Source organism: Aulonocara sp. 'chitande type north' Nkhata Bay, linkage group LG3, assembly GCF_057382095.1.
Source record: "Aulonocara sp. 'chitande type north' Nkhata Bay isolate Kocher_YH1m ecotype deep benthic linkage group LG3, A_spYH_male_GT1.1, whole genome shotgun sequence".
NCBI lineage: Eukaryota > Metazoa > Chordata > Actinopteri > Cichliformes > Cichlidae > Aulonocara > Aulonocara sp. 'chitande type north' Nkhata Bay.
Window position 1 is genome coordinate 22,941,081 of NC_141346.1, and position 19,129 is coordinate 22,960,209.

The window sequence follows — 19,129 nt, forward strand, 5'->3', positions numbered from 1 at the left end:
GCTGCTGCTGCCGTCATCATTTCTGCTACACTGGCAGGGCTAGGGGCCAAGACTCTCCTCTTCGGGTTCTCGGGGGATGTTGCAAACTCCGAATCCGATAACAGGCACCACACCCGCAGTAGATGTGCTCGGTGTGAGGTCTCGCAGCAAGCTATCAAATATGGCGCATTTCTCGGCTTTTAAAAAAAAACGCTATGCGTAGCCAGGTGTTTCATCGGATTTGAGGTGTTACCTCCTTTGACAGTATTACAGTATCAGCTTAAAGCACTTGTTGCAGGCTGCTGAGTTTGCATCTTTTGCTGTGAAGTACAGATAGACTTTGACCGCTTCGCCTTGGGCATTTTTAATCTGTAGCTATGCTCTAAAAGAACGTACATACCTGGACCCGCCTACTATCCTCGGAAACGTAAAATGATTGGCTAGAATCTAAAGTGTATCACAGCTCGGGAAAAAAAGCACCGAAATAAAGCACCGAAATGTTCGCTGCTTTTCGGTCTGGTTACTACCGTTTATGTCAGAACACCGGTACCCATCCCTACCTAACACAGAGTCAGCCAGCATGCACGGGGACCATGACAACACTGATATCATGTCAATTTCAAGTCAGTCTGATTTTGGTTATTAAAATTTACCGAAATAGTATTGTCTTAAAAGAATCAAGACACAATGTTTTCAAAAATTTTTCCTTGTATTTCTCCTGTTATGAAATATAATAATTTTAATTTTAACACCGGTAACTCCACTTAACTTGGAAAACCAAAAAAAGTAACAGCTCAATAGCAGGAGAGTACATTACTTTTAAAGTCCCAAAGGTGCAGTGACGATAACATTAAAGGTGCACATAGGGTAAATGAAAATGTCACGGAAATTTGCAGTAGTGTTAAAACGTTATACCATACTATGCTGTTCAAATTATTACGTTGCTGGAGACAACAGAGTACATCTTCAGAGATTATGATGCAAACATCCGTCTCTGGTTTAACAGCACAGGAGAATTCCACGCTTCATCCCTTGCTTTCTTAAAGTCATCGTTAGTTGTGTCAAGGCACTGTTCATTATACCACCTTTGACATGTGTCATATTGTATCTATTAAAAAACCCCACAAAAAATACAAACAAAGCAAAAACAACAGTTATATTCAAAGACTAATGCACATTTTTCAGAAATTCAAATACTGTCCAACTCACCCAGTTCATTATTAAATGTTGATCATTGAATGTCCTGATCCTCAGAACAGAATTTTGGAATAGTAGCTGGTGGCTTTGTCATTTAACACAGTTGCTACTTGTGTCAAAAACTAAACTACAGGATCAAAATAAATCAGGCAGATACTTGTTCGAGGGCCAATTCGTGCATATGTCAGACTGTATACAACTTTCTATAGATTAGACCACAGCATAAAGTGTAATTGTGCCTTATAAAACGCCCTCCAAAAAAAAAAAAAAAAAAAAAAATCACTAATAATAGTACTAACAAAATAATACATTTCAGGCTTCATACACACTACTGTGACAGCAACATGATGAACTTAGTCACCCCATACAGTTGAGTTATTCATTTCTAGACACATTGCAGAATCCCACAGTGCAAATGTCCATAAAAGGTGAACAGATAAGTGGCTGCTTGTAAAAAAAAAAAAAAAAAACCTGTTCCCCACCGTGGCTCAGCTCCGTGAAAAACACACTCCGCTCCGGATTCCTGGTGAAACACCAGAACACAAATGTCAAAGGCAATCCCAAGTCAGTGAAGTTACTTTCACAACACCAATGATAATCCACAGCTGTACTGATTAGTTTTGACTCAAGGATCTGGCGCTAACTGGAGCTCAGCCACACTCTTAACCCTTGGTGAGTGTAATCTGCTGCAGATAACTAGCAGCAGGTGTGGCTGCCTCCAGCGCAGGAACATTCCCGGGGTCGTGATCCCCTTAGCTGACCCAAAACATCTGAGAAGAACAACAACAAAATACTACCCACAGAAAATAAACATACAGTTGCTATAACTTTTTTTGGGTGTGTGTGTGTTAATGTGCTGCCGTGGCCTACGGGTGTCTGTGGTGTATAATGCAGTTTTATCATAAATAGAAACCAAAAGTCTAATCCGAAGACTGATTTTGAGAATCTAATTTTAATGTATTTTAATGTGTTTTAATGAGTGTGGCTGACTTTTATTTTATTTCACAATAAAACACTACACTACATACCCAGGTACACAAATTAGTGATAGGGCTTGTCATTTTTTTTTTAAATGTGTAATTATTCTTTATTTTGCTTGTAGACGTTTCACCTCTCATCCGAGAAGCTTCTTCAGTTCTAGGATCAAATGGTGGAGAGTCCCAGATTTAAGCTCTGTGGGAGTAACCCCCCAGGAGGCACAATGGACCCCCTAATGATCCTCAACCTAATCACACGAGCCAAGGTGTGAAAACAGATGTAGGTCACAATCAGCCAAGCCATCAGCAAATTTTAGAAAGATATCAGAAGAAAGTAGAGGAAAAGGCAAAAAAAAGGGACCCATGGGGAAAAAAAAGACAATAATGGGGGTGTTGGGAAAAAACGAAGTATATGTATCAATCAATCAATCAATCAATCAATCAATCAGTCTTTATTTATAAAGCACTTTTCATACAAAAAATGTAGCACAAAGTGCTTTACATAGTTAAAAGCAGCCCACCCCACCCTCCAACTCACTCCCCACACTCTCATGAACAATCTGCAATGTATCTGCATCTGTAACAAAACACTCAAATTATATCCAGCACCAAAAGGACAAAACAGACGTTGGTACACAAAAACAAACCAAGTTTTGCTGTGTGTGTGTCTGTGAGAGAGAGAGTGTCACGGTTCTGGGTATTTGTGATCTAGCATTTTGAGCTCTTGTGTTTTGGTATTATTTTATATTATGGTTTATGTTCTGCGTACTTTGTGCTGTTTTGATTATTGTTTTTGTAATCATTATTATCCTAGGGTTCAGCTATGGCTGTTAAGGTTTTAGTTCTTAGGTTTTGTCAAATGTTCCATCTCGTGTCTACTCTGTGCCTTTCAGTCCCACGTTTCATGTCTCTATATTTTGTCTCCCCGGTCTCTGTTAAGTTTACATGTCTAGAGTTCAGTTGGTGTGTTTTCTGTTTTACTTTGAAGGTCCGTGTCAGGGTATGTAGTTTTGCTTTTCTTGTCTCATCTGGCCTAATTACTCCCAGCTGTGCTCTCCTTCTGTGTCTCATTCCCTCATTATCCCTCAGTTTATTTAAGCCCCATGTTTCTCTTTGTCAGTGCTGCACTCTCCCTCATACAAGTCTGTGTGTTCTACCTGCCTAGTTTATGTTTGTAGTCCAGTCCAGTCCAGTCCAGTTCTTTCTTGTGTCCAGCAATAAAACTGCCATTTTGAGTTCAAGTTTTACCGCTACATTGAGTCTGCATTTTGGGTCCTTTCCTGACTTCCATAACAGCTCTGACAGAGAGAGAATATGTGAGCGTCTGTGCCTGTGGGTTGTGTTTTTTTTTTTTGTTTGTTTTTTTTAAGTTAAACTAGCTTGAAAGATGAGTGTTAAACCATAGCATAAACCTGAGGTTGATGCAGCCCAAGCCACCCCAGACTACTACCCCCAAATGAGCAGGCTAGCAAACATGATTCTCTTGTTAACAAATAAAACAGACTACCATGAACATCAACAATGGATGTCCGCCTCCATAACTGCAGGTTGTGAAAATGTTTTTCAGCATTCTCACCAATATACGGACTTGCAAAAACAGCTACAGCACTTTGAACCATGTCAGTGAGGTCTTTTAAGGAAGTCGCAGTAGTGAAGAGTCCAACAGTGTGTATTGTGAGATGGTAGTTCAGTTTAAGAAGAAATTATCTTTAAGCTTTTCCAAAACTGTAATAATAATGTGAAAAGTTTCCCCAAATTGAAAAATGAGATGCCATGTCACATATCAAGAGCCAAAAAAACCCCACGCAAACACTAATAACAGGATTATACTTACTACTTTTTACAAATCTCCTTGGCATTCTTCATGACATGACTAAGACATCTATGAAGAATTGGAGCCTCAAAGTCTTGTTTCCTTTCCCAGAAGCGGTGTTGTAATAATGATTTATTGTGTCTGACAGATTTTTTTTTTTTTTTTTTTTTTTTTGGGGGGGGGGAATGCTAAACAGCTATTAGGGCCATTGATCCATCACAAATGAGCATTACAGGTGACTGCATGGCTTTGTGCCCAAAGGCCCTTGTAACATCGGTCATAAGTGCCTCCAGAAAATATGTGACAGAGGCAGTGATATGGTCGCTTGTCAAATATTTAGCCACTGGTAGGGGAGAGCATGTTTTCTGTGGATTCCTTACTATAAGTTCATGAACATAGAAAGGAGGCGAACCCTTCCTTTTTTGATGATACTGCCTGTAGCATCCAAATAAACTATGTCCTCCTGACATCGGCTCTGAAAAATTTCAATGCTCCTTGAAAACCATAAAAGAACACCTTTTGGGTGTAACATCACTTTTTGCAATACGTCATTTGGGTTGTTTTTCTTGTTTTCTACCATTACCTGGAGACAAATAATGTCATTGTGATGAAGCTGACTTTTCTTTCGTATTTCCAATGATATGATTCTCAAGACTTGAGCAAATTTGGATGATGATGTTGCACAATCGGGGTGCAGTAATGAAGTTCCAACTCACAGCCAATCTGATCTCTCTTATCAACTCTTACTGGTCTTCTTTTCAGTTCGTAGTGGTTGTACACACATTCCAGATCTTAGCAATTGACTGTCGCCTTCAGATCTTCCTCATCATCAACAGTGTCTGGACAATCCTCGAACCTGCATAACCCAGACACTAGAAGAGAGGGCCCTTTCTTTTTGAGTCTAAAGCCTTGACTCTATGCCTTTTTGAAAGCAAAATAACAATATGGAAACACTGTCCACAGTCCATCTGAAATAAGACTGGTCCACTAGTCCCATGCATCCTCTTTGTGATCTCTCTTTATTTTTTTTTTATTTTTTAGATTTGTCCATTCTTTCCTTTCTTAAAAAAAAAAAGTAGGTTTAAGTGGGACATCATCAGACAAGTTGCTGTTAGACTAAAAAAGAGAAATTTGTGAAGAGACTTTTTTTCTTTCTTTTTGCATATATACTATAATATCTGTAAATATGCTTGAAATACTAAGGTATTTTAAGCAAGTGATTTTAGTTAGGAATATATTGCAATAATTTATGTTGAGAACTGTCATTAAATATCAGTTATGTCTGAGTTCCCAGACACTCAATTATCTCCCTGACTACCTAAGACGATAGACTCCCAGGTTGGGTTTATTGGGTTTATTCTCCAAATCTGTACTAATTTTAAAGTTAATTATTTTTATTTTTTGGAATTCTGGGGAATACTTTAGCACAATAAAAATGAAAAACAAAAAACTTTAGAAATGAAAGGACCTTGAAGATGTGAGTCAAAATGATAAAATTGCACATCAAAACATATTAAGGTAACAGAAAGGGGGGGGGGGGGGGGATGGATTTAAAAGACTGGGTCTTATGTCGGCAACTTCAACAGGCCATTACTTTGAAAGGCAAAATCAAAATGACTTGATGTTGACATGATATGAATGTGAGGTTGTATACTGTTGATCAAGAGTAAAGGTATGCTGTGGAAACTGCAATTTTCCTTTTTAGAGCATTCTGAAATCATTGAAAAGCACACGATAGGTGGGCAATTTGAAAGGGCCATTACTTAGTGATACCATGTCAATATCAAGGCAGTCTGATTTTGCCTTTCTGTGGTTGTATACTGTATACTGCAATTATTCTATGGAAATGGCAATTTACATTTTAAGAGCATTGTGAAGTCATTGAAAGAGTTCTTCAAAAAAGAAAATTCAGAGGGATTTTACTTTGAAATCCCCAAATAAGATGGCCTTGATATTGAGAGGGCACTATTAGATTACAAGGTTATGTCATTTGGAAGATTGAATGAATTTGCTATTATCTAATTAGCAGGCCTTAAAATTCATTTAAAGTTGGCTTTCATTTTGAAATCAGGTTTCTACGTCTCTTGCCATGAGACCAGTGTTCTCAGGTTGTTAAAGTACGAATGAAGTAGTCTCACAATGCTTTCCCGCCTGTCCAAATCAACCAAAACCCTTAAAGCCTCCTGAAAATTAGTGTGAAACTTCATATAATATAGTAAAGAATTAAAATATGAATAGTCACAATATTAAAGAGGCTAAAGAGTATTGTTGTCAGTGAAAGTAGAGTGTGAGGCAAGGGCTCATCGTTATCTGGAAAAGAAACAAACAATTTATTGAAGAGTGTTATTTTATTTATTTATTTATTTTGTGTTCCCAGTCTGAGATTTATTCATTGATATAAAACTGCTACAGTATAAAATGCAACACCTCAATGCGAGATTCAGATTTAGAAAAATAAAAGATTTAAAATGATGACAGAAAGATGGAAACATTTTAAGAAACATAATAAGTAACTCTGATAAGTAATCATGCATCCCTAGTTGCACAGTAAGATGTGCTGTATTTCCATGATGACTTCAGGTGCACTGAGGTGGCAGCACAAGTTTCTTTCTCAGGGTGAATCTCACTTCAGGCATCTGCTTGGCCAACGAGGAGGTCTCTCGATGTGCTACATCATCGTTCACGTAGTGGAGGATGGAGACGATGTCTTCGCCCCTGGGACAGCGCTCCTTCAGCTGCTCACAAAGAGACTGAACGAACCAGCTTCCATCGACTATATGTCTAAGTGAAGCATGATCTTCAACAGTGGCCATGGCAACCAGAACATCAGCTTCCTCGGGGATGGTCAATGGTGAAGTATCATCATCAATCTCCATATCGTTCATCTGTACTCCACGCTGTATGTTACTTCCTTGGCAGGCCTGGATCAGGAACACTTTGGGCTTACCGATGAGGACAGACTGGTCACACCCCCTGAACTTTCGGGTAATTTCTTTAATGGGGAGGGGGTTCCTGTCAGTTTCCAAAACTACACCCTTTTTTCCGTGACTCAGAATAGAGCAGATGAAAGCATCACCGTGCTCAAGGACCTGCTGAGGATCAACAAAGCTGCTGCCATCCCACTCTTTAAAGTTGAACTTCTGCAGCTGAGACATGTCTGCCAGGGAAGCAACAAACGTCAGTGCCTGATCCATCTGATCCTTGTTCAGGTCTTCAAACATCAGCACTCTGAAGCCCAGACACCTGAACACCTCTGCCAAGCTTTGGGCGTCTTTATCTGTCCCTCTTCTCTGTGAACCATCCTTGAAGTTGTTATTGTTTATGATCACGCAGAGGCCGACGGGCCGGCTAATGATTTGATAAACATCCTGTGACATATTCCCATCGTGCTGACATGAAGACACTTGGACAGGCTCGGATAAAAGGGGGGTACAACTCAGCTGTAAACTCGCCAGCTGAGGGAAAGTTTCTTTAATGGCGCCATCGGTTTGCAGGAGGTTCAGGAAGTCTTTGCATTTATCTTCTCCTTTATTCATGATCTTATCCACGAGCTCAATGACGTGTGTCTCCGCATTTGCACTGTTGATGCTTTTAAGATTGTCCCGCTGAGAGATCAGCTTATTCTCATAAACTTTGTTGAGAATTAGCCTGTGGTCTCCGGACAGAATCTCATGAATGGCTGTTTTATTGCTCCTTATTGCATTTTGGGCCGACATGCTGAATGGTCAGTTGGAACTTCTGCTGTCCTTGAAAACGAAGCCTCGTTCCTTTTTTTTTTTTTTTTTTTTTTTTTTTGCCTGTCCCGTTTGGCTCTTTTGCCATCAGAATTGTTGTCTAAAGGCAAACAAAGAAGCCCAACGGATTTACTTTACCAAATTGACCATCCCAGCCTTGCCGTAATGGTCCATTTGATTCACCTTTTATTGTTTATTTTATTTTCACTTACTGAATACGGGACAGACTTGACTGGGGGAAAGAAGGGGAGAAAGAAAGAGGGAAAGAGAAACAGCTGAGAAGAGGGACGGGGGAGAAGGGCAAAAAACAAAAACCAACAGGACGGGCAGAAAAAAAATGCATATATCGATCACCTGGATCACCTGCTGAGAAAGAAAAAAAGAAAACAAGCAGAAGAGAACAAGAGTAATAGAATAAACAGCATCACAATGATATATGGGAATATGACAGTAAATACTAAATATTAAACATTATTGTGCAGCACATAAGATCAACAGAACACAGTGTGCTTTGAGGTAGGAGCCAAAAAGGGTGTAGTTTGTGGGTGTGATCACCCGTGTGTACACCTGTGAGCATGGACGCGCTTGTTTTTTGTTCTTTTTTTTAAAGGTTCCTTCATGTAACGATCTGCTAGAGGGTGTGGGGGGGCCACAGCCCCGTCCTCCAGGGCATGAAGCAGGTATGGAGGAGATCAAAACTCCAGACATCCAGAGGCCCCCAGAACACAAGAGACCAAGGAAGACCAACAGAGGGGCAGCTGCGCCACTGTCCCAGAAAGAGCTGAGGAGAGTCCCAGATGAGGGCTCACTCAGCAGCCACGGAGCAGAAGCCAGGGGGAGTTGCAGTGACGCGCCCGTGAGCTCCGCCGGCAGCCAGCTGTGCCTGAGTGACCGAGCCCCAGGCCGAGAGGCCGGGGGCACCCCACCTCCGAAGTGGCCCGAGCGAGCCCCAGGCTCCAGGCCCCGATAAGCGGCCGCCAAGGAGTGAGCCGGTGTGTACCTGGACGCCCATCCCCGGACACAAAGAACCACCAACGCACCGATGTCTGAGGGAGTCCGCCACTGGCAGGGGAAGTGGTGGTAGGGGGAGATAGGCCTCCAAACCTTGGAGGGCCTGAGATGTCCCCAGAGAGGTGGCGCCTGACACCCAACCTGACATATAGACACAGACATACAGGCACACACAGACACAAACATCCATCCCCACCCTCATGCTCTCATATGCACTTACTCCACACTCAACCAACGTGGAGACAGACATAAAGAGACGCTGTACACACGATCACACTCCCCAAGCGTACTCTACAAACCGGGTCTAGGTACCCTTGAGAGTGTTATTTTAAGAATTATCATCTAGCTGTCACCACAGGTCAATTTTGGTCTAACGGCAGATTGCTCTTTAGGTATAAATACCACATGTAGCAGCCTCAGAGGACTGTTCACAGAACTCATCTTACCTTTTTGTGTCTGTGGGTTTGTGACTTTGTTTGTCTCAGGGCTCAAATTATTAGCGGCAGGTTCAGTGTCTAAAAGAAAATGCCAGAGATGATGTGAATTTCAAACGGAACAGCGGTCAAGCATTTCTTGTAACAACTACAAAATATGTTTTTACAACTGCTCCTTATTTACAAATTATCCCACTCAATGCTAATACTGTGCATACTACAGTAATATTATGTGTGATATGTATGAAGGTGTGCAGTTTCATGTCGTAATGAGAAAATTAAAACTGAATCTCATACAACTAGATTCCATCAGCACAAACAGCACTGATGAACATAATTTCTACTATTGGTAACTTAAGGTAAGAGAAGCTGGAAAACTGATGTGTGGTAGGAAAGTGAGTCAGTACCTCTCTTTTTCTTGAGATTTTAGATAACACCACATTGTTCTTTTTTGAATTAGTCAGTATTTAGCTGTATTAACTAATAAGGATTTTCATTATTGTTACGGCCCTAGCTGGGTCTCCTGAAACTGCCCTTGTGTGGGCGTGGCGTTTTTCTCCGCCTCCTCCTCTCTTGCCACTCCTACCCCCTCTGTTTCTCTCACTCTCCTCTCTCCCCAGGAGACAGCTGCTCTTGGTTAGCCTCGTTTGCCACCTGAATCCAGTCAGCAATCGCCTCTGAGGCTATCTAAGCTGGGGATGAGCTGTGAGCAGGGGGTTATTCTCTGGTGTTCCCACATTGGGTGTCGAAGTTGTTGGGAGAAATCTTATAGTGTGGAAGCAGTGTGCAGTGTAACTGCTTCACGTGAGTAGTGTGGGCTTGTGGGCCTCGGCAGCAGTAAAGCTAGCTGCTGCTAGTGACAGGGTGAGCTTGTGGGCCCCTGGAAGTGCCTCCTCATGGTGTGGAGTTTTTGTTTGGTTGTTGTGTTCTGTGTTGTTGCAACCTTTTTCCAAGTGTTATCGGTAAAACGGCAATGCCGGCTCTTTATGTTAGTCTTTATTATAGATAATCTTATTTTATTTACTAAGAACACCTGTCTGTTCTCCTTTCATTCTGTTCTGGACTCATTTGTTACTGGTCCCCTCACTCGTATGCCTAGAGCCTTTCGGGGGGGACGTAACAATTGTAAACATTTTATTTTTGTTTCAAACATGACATGTTATACCTAGTTTCATCTTCCAGTAAAGAAATTCCAACACCCAAAACTGCGGAGTCAACACAGCAGTGATAACAGCCCACAGCAGGGTGTGGTAACTATATAATTTCTTATTGAGATATTGGAACAATAGAAATACAGAAAGGTAGTTCTATATGTTTGTAAATTCAAATTATTACAGGTTTGTTGCAAAAATTGTATTTAATGAGTTAAGCCAAAGACGACAAAAAAAGGAAAGCAATTGAAATTAAGGTTAGGAAAAGAAAACCGGTGAGAGGGCCTCACCTCATAACAATCACCATAAATAACAATCTGTTTTCCCTTTAAAAATCACCCTTTTTTGGGAATCCCCTAGATATGCCCTGCTCCGACCCTATCAGACTGGATCTTATTCCTCAGGTTCAAACTAACAAATTATCATGTTTTTTTCAATAGGCTTGGGCCCACACTTCAGGAAGGGTACCTAGAATGCAAAAATCACATACTGGATAAGGCTTTAGGGTGGGACTCTCGCTATGAATAGAAACATAAAACAAGTAAAAAGTAAGACAAAGAAAGTCACTAAAGAAAAGAAATCAGAAGTAAGACAACAAAAACAAGTTGAAAGACAAAGGAAGAAAGTTTAAGAAAAAAAAAAAAAGAAAAGCAAGACATTTGCCTTATCACCCACATGGTTAAATTTCTGATGTAATCAAAAACCAAAAAACGTTATTGTTATGTTTTTTGTTTTTTAAGTTGTCTCATGTTTTTATTTAACAAAAAAGCACAATACACCACTTTTTTTTCCCCCCAGAAATGTTTTTTAGTTTTATTGAAATATTTTTTTAGCACAAATGAAAATCATTAAAAGCTTTCAGAGAACACGAAGTTTGATTAAAATTGCTAGCTTTACATATTAATACACATGTGATAAATCGTTTTACAAAACACGAGACCATGCTATCATTTTTGTTTTGATTAGAGCTATATAAAGCAAGTACATCATCATAAGTCTTTCCATGTGATTTCTGGGCTAGAAAAAATATACAATGCTGCCCACTGTAGACAGTGTGGCTTGTAGCTTTGATGGAAAAATACTCGTTTAGCATGCTTTTTCAAAAACGTTACAATGCTTTTGGGGTAAAAAGGATAATCTGGTGGGAATCCAAACGAATCATAAAAAGTAGCACCTCCATCTTCATCTAAAGAAATAGCCAGCCAGTGAGTTCCAGGTTTGTTCCTTGGATCTGTATTTATGATCATATATGTAGGCCGTTTAAACAAGCGTTTGAGTAATGTTAATAATTCATCTTCTGCATATACTCCAAAAAAAAAAACTATCGCCCACTAGCAGTCTCATAATACTGTCCAATTGGTGATTGTTCATAATTCAATTAAAAAAAAAAAAAAAAAAAAATGGTGAAACCTCAGTAATAATCAACCCAAACTTGTCTTTTGGAATTGATCTTGAGAATGGAATCATAACAAGCATAAACGATCAATGTGGTTGTGTGAGGTAGAGGGACTCTGAAGCGCATTTCAAGTCTCAAGTTGCCATTTATCACCGGTGAAAAGGCCTGACTGTCATCTGAAGGATTCATATTGAACACAAACAATGTATACCATTGTTCAAACTCCTGTCTGTCAATGCACAAGGACAGATCTTTCAGGTTTCTCCCGGTAGCAGTGTACAGGCTGTAAAACTCTCTTACGGAGTGATTCTCAGCAAAATTGGGTTGAAACGCTTTGGCTGGTATTTGCTTGGTCTCATGACACAAAGCCAAAAACTCTAGATTGTTATGCTGGAAATTGAAAGGGCATAAATCATATCGACCTGTAAAACCCTTATGGTTAACCATGCCTATGACTAGGTAACGGGGAAGTGAGCCCAGAAACAGATTCTCATGATGTGATATCCGCAAATTCTCGGGTATTGAAAATGTTTTTTCATTAATCTGGGATATGGGATACAATGCATTCGCTTGCATGAGAGTGGACGCGTGGCCTACGCGTCCAGATTCAGACCGCAGTCTGCCTGTTAGTGACCTCTGGCATAGAAGAAAAGTGTCAATAGGGCCTTTTCCTGTGAGAAAATACGTGTATTTTTATTTGGGTAAGGTTTCACAAGAAGTTGTTCATATACTTTTCTTCTTGTTTTTTTAATTTAGAAAACAAAGTCTGACAGCTTATTGATTTTTGTTTGTCTCAGTCTACATCCATGTTGGCATGCTGAAGGAGCATAGCTCAGGTATTTTCCAAAGCAATTATTAAAATTTACAGATTCTTGTATTTAAAACAATACTTTTTCATACAGTTGCATCAAGTCCTACATTCATATCATTTTAGGAGGTATAAATGAGAAAAAGTGGCCTTAATCCTGTTATCCGGTTTTTTGTTTTTTTTTGTTTTTTTTTTTTACTATCACATACTCAGTGTGTATTTGATAATAGGTTGTGTTTTTGTTAATTCTTTTGTTGTTGAGTTTTGGAGGAGCATAAAAAGACTCAAATAATAACACATCAATTTTAAAATTACTATTAAATTGAAAATTATTTTTTAAACAAAATAATATTTCAGTGGAGTCATTTCATTCCGCTGTAGTGCAAATAACATCACACATGGACATTTAATAAATATGTTTTAATAATGTTTTTACAGTTCAAACAAACTTACAGCTTCTTTTCACAGAGCATTAGAGACGTTGTGGTTATGCTGCAGATAGTTTTCAGACGAAGAAAAATGAAGAAGAAAAAAGACTTAACCAACAATATAAATATGAATGTAGAGAGATACTGGGGTTTAGAAACTGAACAGGCATCTTCAGTTTACTTCTGAGAAATTTCATCACTGACACCATGGCATGTACAGTGCAGTGGTTAATGTACATTATTGAGCTGCTTGGTCTAAAAATATATAGCTACATCATATGTTTGTTTTTTCCACAGTAGCATGACAGGTGGTGAATAGGACACTTATCTAGAGATATATTTTTCCAGACAGTAGAATTTACTGGTGTTGCGGGATCAGATATTGAGGGTGAGCACAAAAACAATCATGGTCCAGACGAGCTTCGGTCAAAGAATGATTTTTAATGAACCCACACATGTGCGGGGAGATGATCACTGGACACAGCAGCAATCACCTGCCTCCAGCTTTACAGAAACAATCATTTTATATCAGGGTATTGTTTATGACGCCCCTTCATTGCGTCAAAACACATACAAAGCACATACAATGATATTGACGACTTTCGACATGAATGGAAAGAGCCTTCTCTCCGTCTCGAGGCCAGATGCCGACTCTCACTTATCTCCTGGAGCATACTTTTGCAGCTACAGGCATTTGCAAACTGTTATTCGAACTCATAGCCTAAACATGAGCCCAACTATTGTCTGTGTGTGTGTGTGTGTGTGTGTGTGTGTGTGTGTGTGTGTGTGTGTGTGTGTCTCGACCTCCAACGCACTCAGCCTCACCCCTCCCGTTGGCGCTTCTAAATAATCTTAACTAAAAGTATGTGTGATCTATTGAATAAATGTTTTACCAAAATGCCCCTACTCAAGGCTTAATAAAAGAATGTAAAATATGTGTTGTGTAAGCGTGTTCTTTCCATAGTTCAACATCCCTTACACCATGTATTGTCTGATCATAGCGCCAAACAAAGTTCACGACCTTCAACCACTTAACTGAGCTTCAACTCTTTAAATAAGCACAGAAAAGCAAAGTGTATATAAAATGATTACAACTACACCTGTAATGAAAAGGTTAGTACGCGATTATGATAACACCAGTAACACAAATTATAACATAATGGCAACAGCTTCAATCAATGTTTTTGATGAGAATAAGAATTAATGCAATGATTAATGATAATGACTACAAAATTAATTATGATGATTATGAATAGTAACAGTAAAATAATGTCTTTAATTCCACACTGGACATTGAAGGGAGTGCCAGTTTATGACTTTGATAACTAGAGGTACACTCCCCCCCCCCCCCCCCCCCCCTCACTTATCTGTAGAAATAACTTTCAAAGGCTTTTATTGTAATATATCATATAGACGGGGGGGAAATCACATTACGGTATTGACTGATTAAGACTTTCTCACCAAGCATCAATAGACTAATTAATATGTTCTTAGAAAAAAAAATTGTCTTGCTACAAAAAATGTTTTCCTTCCCTCTACTTTTTGAAAATTCTATACATTGATGCAACAGTTGTTATTCCCTTTGCAATTTGCACTTGTGGACATTTTCTTCCTCAGTTGTTCCAAGGCTGACCTTTTCTTAATACTAACAGCAGCAGAGCGACCCATAAAACTGTGCCAACAGTCCTTATGAGGAGGTAGAGGAGAACAGGAAGCTGATCATAACAAAGGAGCGTCACCATGTGATAATCTGTAAAAACAACAACACTCGTACTTAATATTTCCAAAATGTCCAATTTTGTGTTTGTTTGTTTTTGTTGTTGTTGTTTTGTTTTTCCAAAGATGGCCTTAACATTTGTGTAGCCAATAGGACATGACTATTGGCTCTTCAAAGGCTCTTCTGCATCTCTTTCCAGACCCAGAAGCTATGTTGTGCTGTCACTGCTGGTGTGTAGTAGCTCCACCAACCCACTAGGGGAAGGAGCTGGGCTTGTTAACCCAAGTGTGTGCAGTTAAAACAATAAGAATTAGAATGGCAGCAGTGGGCAGATTAAAAGTTCTAAAGTTATTTTCTCTTAAAGCATGGAGAATATATGCCTCTAGCATACTATGAGTTTATGTTAAATAAGGGACATAAAGTAGATTTTTGGACTGTCATGTTGTCAGGCTGCAAATGCTGATGACAGGAATAGGAATTTCCATAATGTGTTAGCATTTAGTGACTGGAAAAAAAGCCAACTTTTTTTACTATTTTCTGACAGTTATGTTAACCTGACATTGAGATAAGGTTTTAAACTATGTTGTGTAATATAAAAGACCACAATTTATGCCATTTCTCGTGTTTTGCAGTTTTAGAGAGACAAAATCTCATTTTGAAGAACTGTTTATCTATCTTGATATTGACATTCAATGAGGGCAGTAAGTACTTATTTTATATACAGTTTAAGTCTCACATCTAAAATGCCTCTAAAAAATACATCCAAAAAAAAGTGCTCTCACCTGTGTTGCCTCTGCTTCTGACAGCCAGCCAGCTCTCAGGTGATTCTCCAACTCCTGAGATTTTGCACTTGTAGAGTCCTTCATGAGACTTGTTGATATTGTGGATGATCAAAGTGCTGGTGGAGATGTTTTTGATAAAGAGGCCATTTTTATAGAAGGATATGGAAGTAGACGCATTGGTAGAAGCTGTCTTGTTTTTACAGCGCAGACTCACATCACAGGAAGTAAAGGACTTTCCAGGATCACAGGACCAGCTAGTATAATTATAACATATGGTATAATTACTACAGCACCCTGGGAAATCGTGTGTTTGAAAGACATAATCCTTTGTCATGTAATTTATAGGTTTTGAGCACTTTTGTGGGCAGAGGAAAAATACTATTACCAGCATTTAATTATGTCACTTACAAGCATTTAACAGATATCACATAATAATCAGAACGTTTAGCAGATTTCTCAACAAGCCTTCTGTTTAGTGGTGTACTAATAAGAATATACTTTTTGCAATCCAATTCAGTAATTTATTCAGCAATATATTTTATTAATATTTTATTCCAACATAGTTGGTGTGAAGCACTCAGAATTTCGTTGTACATTTACAATGACAAAGGACTATTCTATTCTATCCTTTAAATATGCATGTTAGTGAACGCAGGTACAGTAAACTTACGTGTAATGGTGATGTTGACAGTGTTGCTTTTCTTTCCATCTCTGCTCTCACACCAGTACTGCCCACTGTCTCCCATAAAAACATGTTTGAAGATGCAAATGTACCCACTGAAAACTCCCCAACTAGTCCCACATGCTGTACTTTCGGTTGGCACCTTCCTCATTAGTCTCCATCCAGGAGACACGTCAAACTCCTTACAGTTAAAAGACAATGTGCTGTATTCATAGTGCTGAGAAGTGTTTGGAACAACATGAGGAAAAGCTGCATTGAACAACAACGAGGGAGACGGGACCATTAAATATGCACCAAGTGAAAATTGTCAAACCAAAACCCACAATCCCGGCTAATGTTATTCATGCAAAATAATTACATTTATTTTCACTTACAAACTCTTTGAGCATCACAAACATCCCAAACTTGTGTCACCAGCAGCAGCCACATATTTATCACTGAAGAAAAAATGAAAAAAAAAAAAGCATTAAAAATAAGTGATAAGGAAAACTCAATTTGATCCCTTCAGTAAGATGATGTTGTGGCTTTGTTACACTTTGGAGGGCATTTTGAATATATTCTTTGCTAGGAATCAGAAAAAGGGAAAAAAAAATCTTATGCTATGGCTTATGTTAAATAAGTAACATTAGATTATTTTTTTATACTGTTTTAACAGTAAGCACCTGCAGTACCTCCACAGCCCACCTGCAGGCACCGCCCACACTTTCGGAACCACTCGTATAAAATTTAAAGTATAAATATATTTATTAAGCTGATCATATCAGTGCATCTAGATGAGGTAGATAGATGAGATGTTTCAGTCATACTGTAGCAATCATGTTCCATAGCTGGTTTTGGAACTAGAGGAAATGGTTTAGGAAAAGGAGGTGTTGCTCGCTTAGACTGATGTCCTTGACCCGGATACACATGGATGGATGGATTTGTTAAACTAATATTAATAAATGAAAATAATGAATAGATAATTAGTATTGCAGCACAGTGATGCAGTGGTTAGCACTGTTGCCTGAGTTCAGTTCCATCATCAGGCCAGGGCCTTTCTGTGTGGAGTTTGCTTGTTGTCTGTGTTTGTGTGGATTCTTTCCAGGTACTCCGGCTTCATTCCACAGTACAAACACATGTAGTTAGTGGGGCTAGGTTAACTGGTGATTTTAAATTGCATATAGGCATGAATGTGAATGGTTGTCTGTCTCTCTTTGTTAGCTCTGCGACAGACTGGCGACTTGTCCAGGGTGTACTTTGTTTTTTGTCCTAAGACAGCTGGGACAGGCTCCAGCACCCCTATGACCCTGAGTTGGATAAGTGGAGTAGGATGGATAACTACTAGTATTACCTTACTGAATCTTTATTCTTGTCTTTCTTTACACTTGTACTTTGATCTATATTAAGACATATTTAAATTTTAGACTCTACAGGATTTAAAAAGTCATGACCCTGGTAGTCATTGAATAGTTGTTACTAAAGCAATTTCAGAGCCTCTTTTCACACAGCTCTGGCAGTATCGTGGTTATAGTGCAGATAGTTTCTCAGGCTGAAACACTAACATTAAAAAAGATTGAACGAGTATAGTAATATGAATATAGAGACAGTGTGTGGTGTGGAAACTTTGCAAAGGTCTTGACTAGCATTTCTGACAATGTGCTCACCACACAAATTTGCATCCCTTCATATCAGACTTTATGTGCTATCATACTCTGCTTTGCATTTAGTCTCAATGCTGCAATAGACAGGAGTCTTCACCAAAATCATCTAAATGCCTTTTTTTTTCTAGAAAAATTAGAGTTTAGCTCACATTTGGAGATTCTGATACTTGTAAAATTAATGCGAAGGAATACTGAAACTCTTCTGGTGAAACTTTACGTTTAATACCAACATGATGATTCATCAAAGTGCTGTCAGCACCAGAAATAATTACAGCTTCTAGATAACATGCATGAAAAAGCAGCTGCACCCCCTGAACTCCAAATAAAATGAATTAAAAAAAAACAAAAATTATATCAAATGCTTTTTGTCAAGTTTGTAAAGTCAGGTAAAATCATACTACTCTACATTGCTGACTATTTTCTTGTGGATATTTTAATAGTTTTAGGAAAACTGAAGGTATTGGAGATAAAACCAGCTTTAGCACACCTGTAAAATTTAGTAGGCATAAGTAGTTATATACTTTGGAACAACAGTTTGGCGAATCCGCCGAGTAATTTAAATTTTTGTATTTTAATTTAAATGTTTTCAATATCACTGATGCTTCCTTCTGTAAACATAACTCAGGTTTTCATGACACTGACTTTTCCCTCAGCTAAAGGAAAACTGGAACGTATAACAAACTCAATACTTACACAGTCGAACACAGAAAAGTGGAACCTCCATGTTGTCTTGCTGACAGAATTTCAGACCAATAAAGTGTTTAGCATAACTGAAGACCACTTCTTCCTGTTTGACTGCTGAAGTATAGAGGCGTTATCTTTCTACTTATGAGGCCTTATCCTGTGGTTGGATCTCGTACTTATACCTGTTCAGCCCAAAATCACCTCAGTAGGCCTTTAAAGGGCTGAAGTACTACAAACTAACTAAAGCATCATAATCCTTTAGTACTGAATTCAATGTGTAATTGCAAATCATATCATGTCACTTGGTTGTCATAGCTCATACATTATAGCTCACAGTGGATTCGTGCTGTTAATAACATACAAAATGATCCAGTGACCTCTACAGGGCATAGTGTTTAACAACAGTCTTTCTGGGGTTCCTACTAAAATGACAACTGTGAAACTGGTTGCTAAACATGATTTTAAATGGTGCACGACTTCTTTGCTTTGCTGCTTTTTTGAACTGTATGTATGCCTAAAGTACACATTTATTCATCAGTCACTTACAAATTAATGTCACCCATATCAGTTTGGACAGGACAATTCAAAAGCATTTTAACAACTTTATATTCTAACTTTGTAAATAAATAAAATTAAAAATTCAAAGCATTTGCCATTTGAACTATATGGATATGGTCTTACTGTAAGACGTATTCT

The 19,129-nt window shown here is 38.8% G+C and overlaps 2 protein-coding genes and 1 pseudogene across 2 annotated transcripts in view; all 3 read right to left on the bottom strand.

The window, feature by feature from the left end:
• Window positions 1-19,129, bottom strand: part of LOC147334615 (Fc receptor-like protein 5) — a 49,978-nt gene that overhangs the window by 30,837 nt on the left and 12 nt on the right. The window contains exons 1-2 of the mRNA XM_086285966.1: window positions 19,110-19,129; window positions 16,098-16,342 (exon numbers count right to left, since the gene is read on the bottom strand). The exon at window positions 19,110-19,129 is cut by the window's right edge and continues 12 nt beyond it. Of these exons, the coding sequence (XP_086142092.1) occupies window positions 16,098-16,342; window positions 19,110-19,129 (265 nt within the window). The remainder of the gene's footprint in view (window positions 1-16,097; window positions 16,343-19,109) is intronic.
• Window positions 3,987-4,750, bottom strand: LOC147334616 (uncharacterized; annotated as a pseudogene).
• On the bottom strand, window positions 6,504-7,700 carry LOC147334617 (caspase-8-like). Its single transcript, XM_086273262.1, has one exon. It carries the CDS (start codon window positions 7,680-7,682, stop codon window positions 6,543-6,545), a length of 1,140 nt encoding a protein of 379 aa, XP_086129388.1. The 5' UTR covers window positions 7,683-7,700; the 3' UTR covers window positions 6,504-6,542.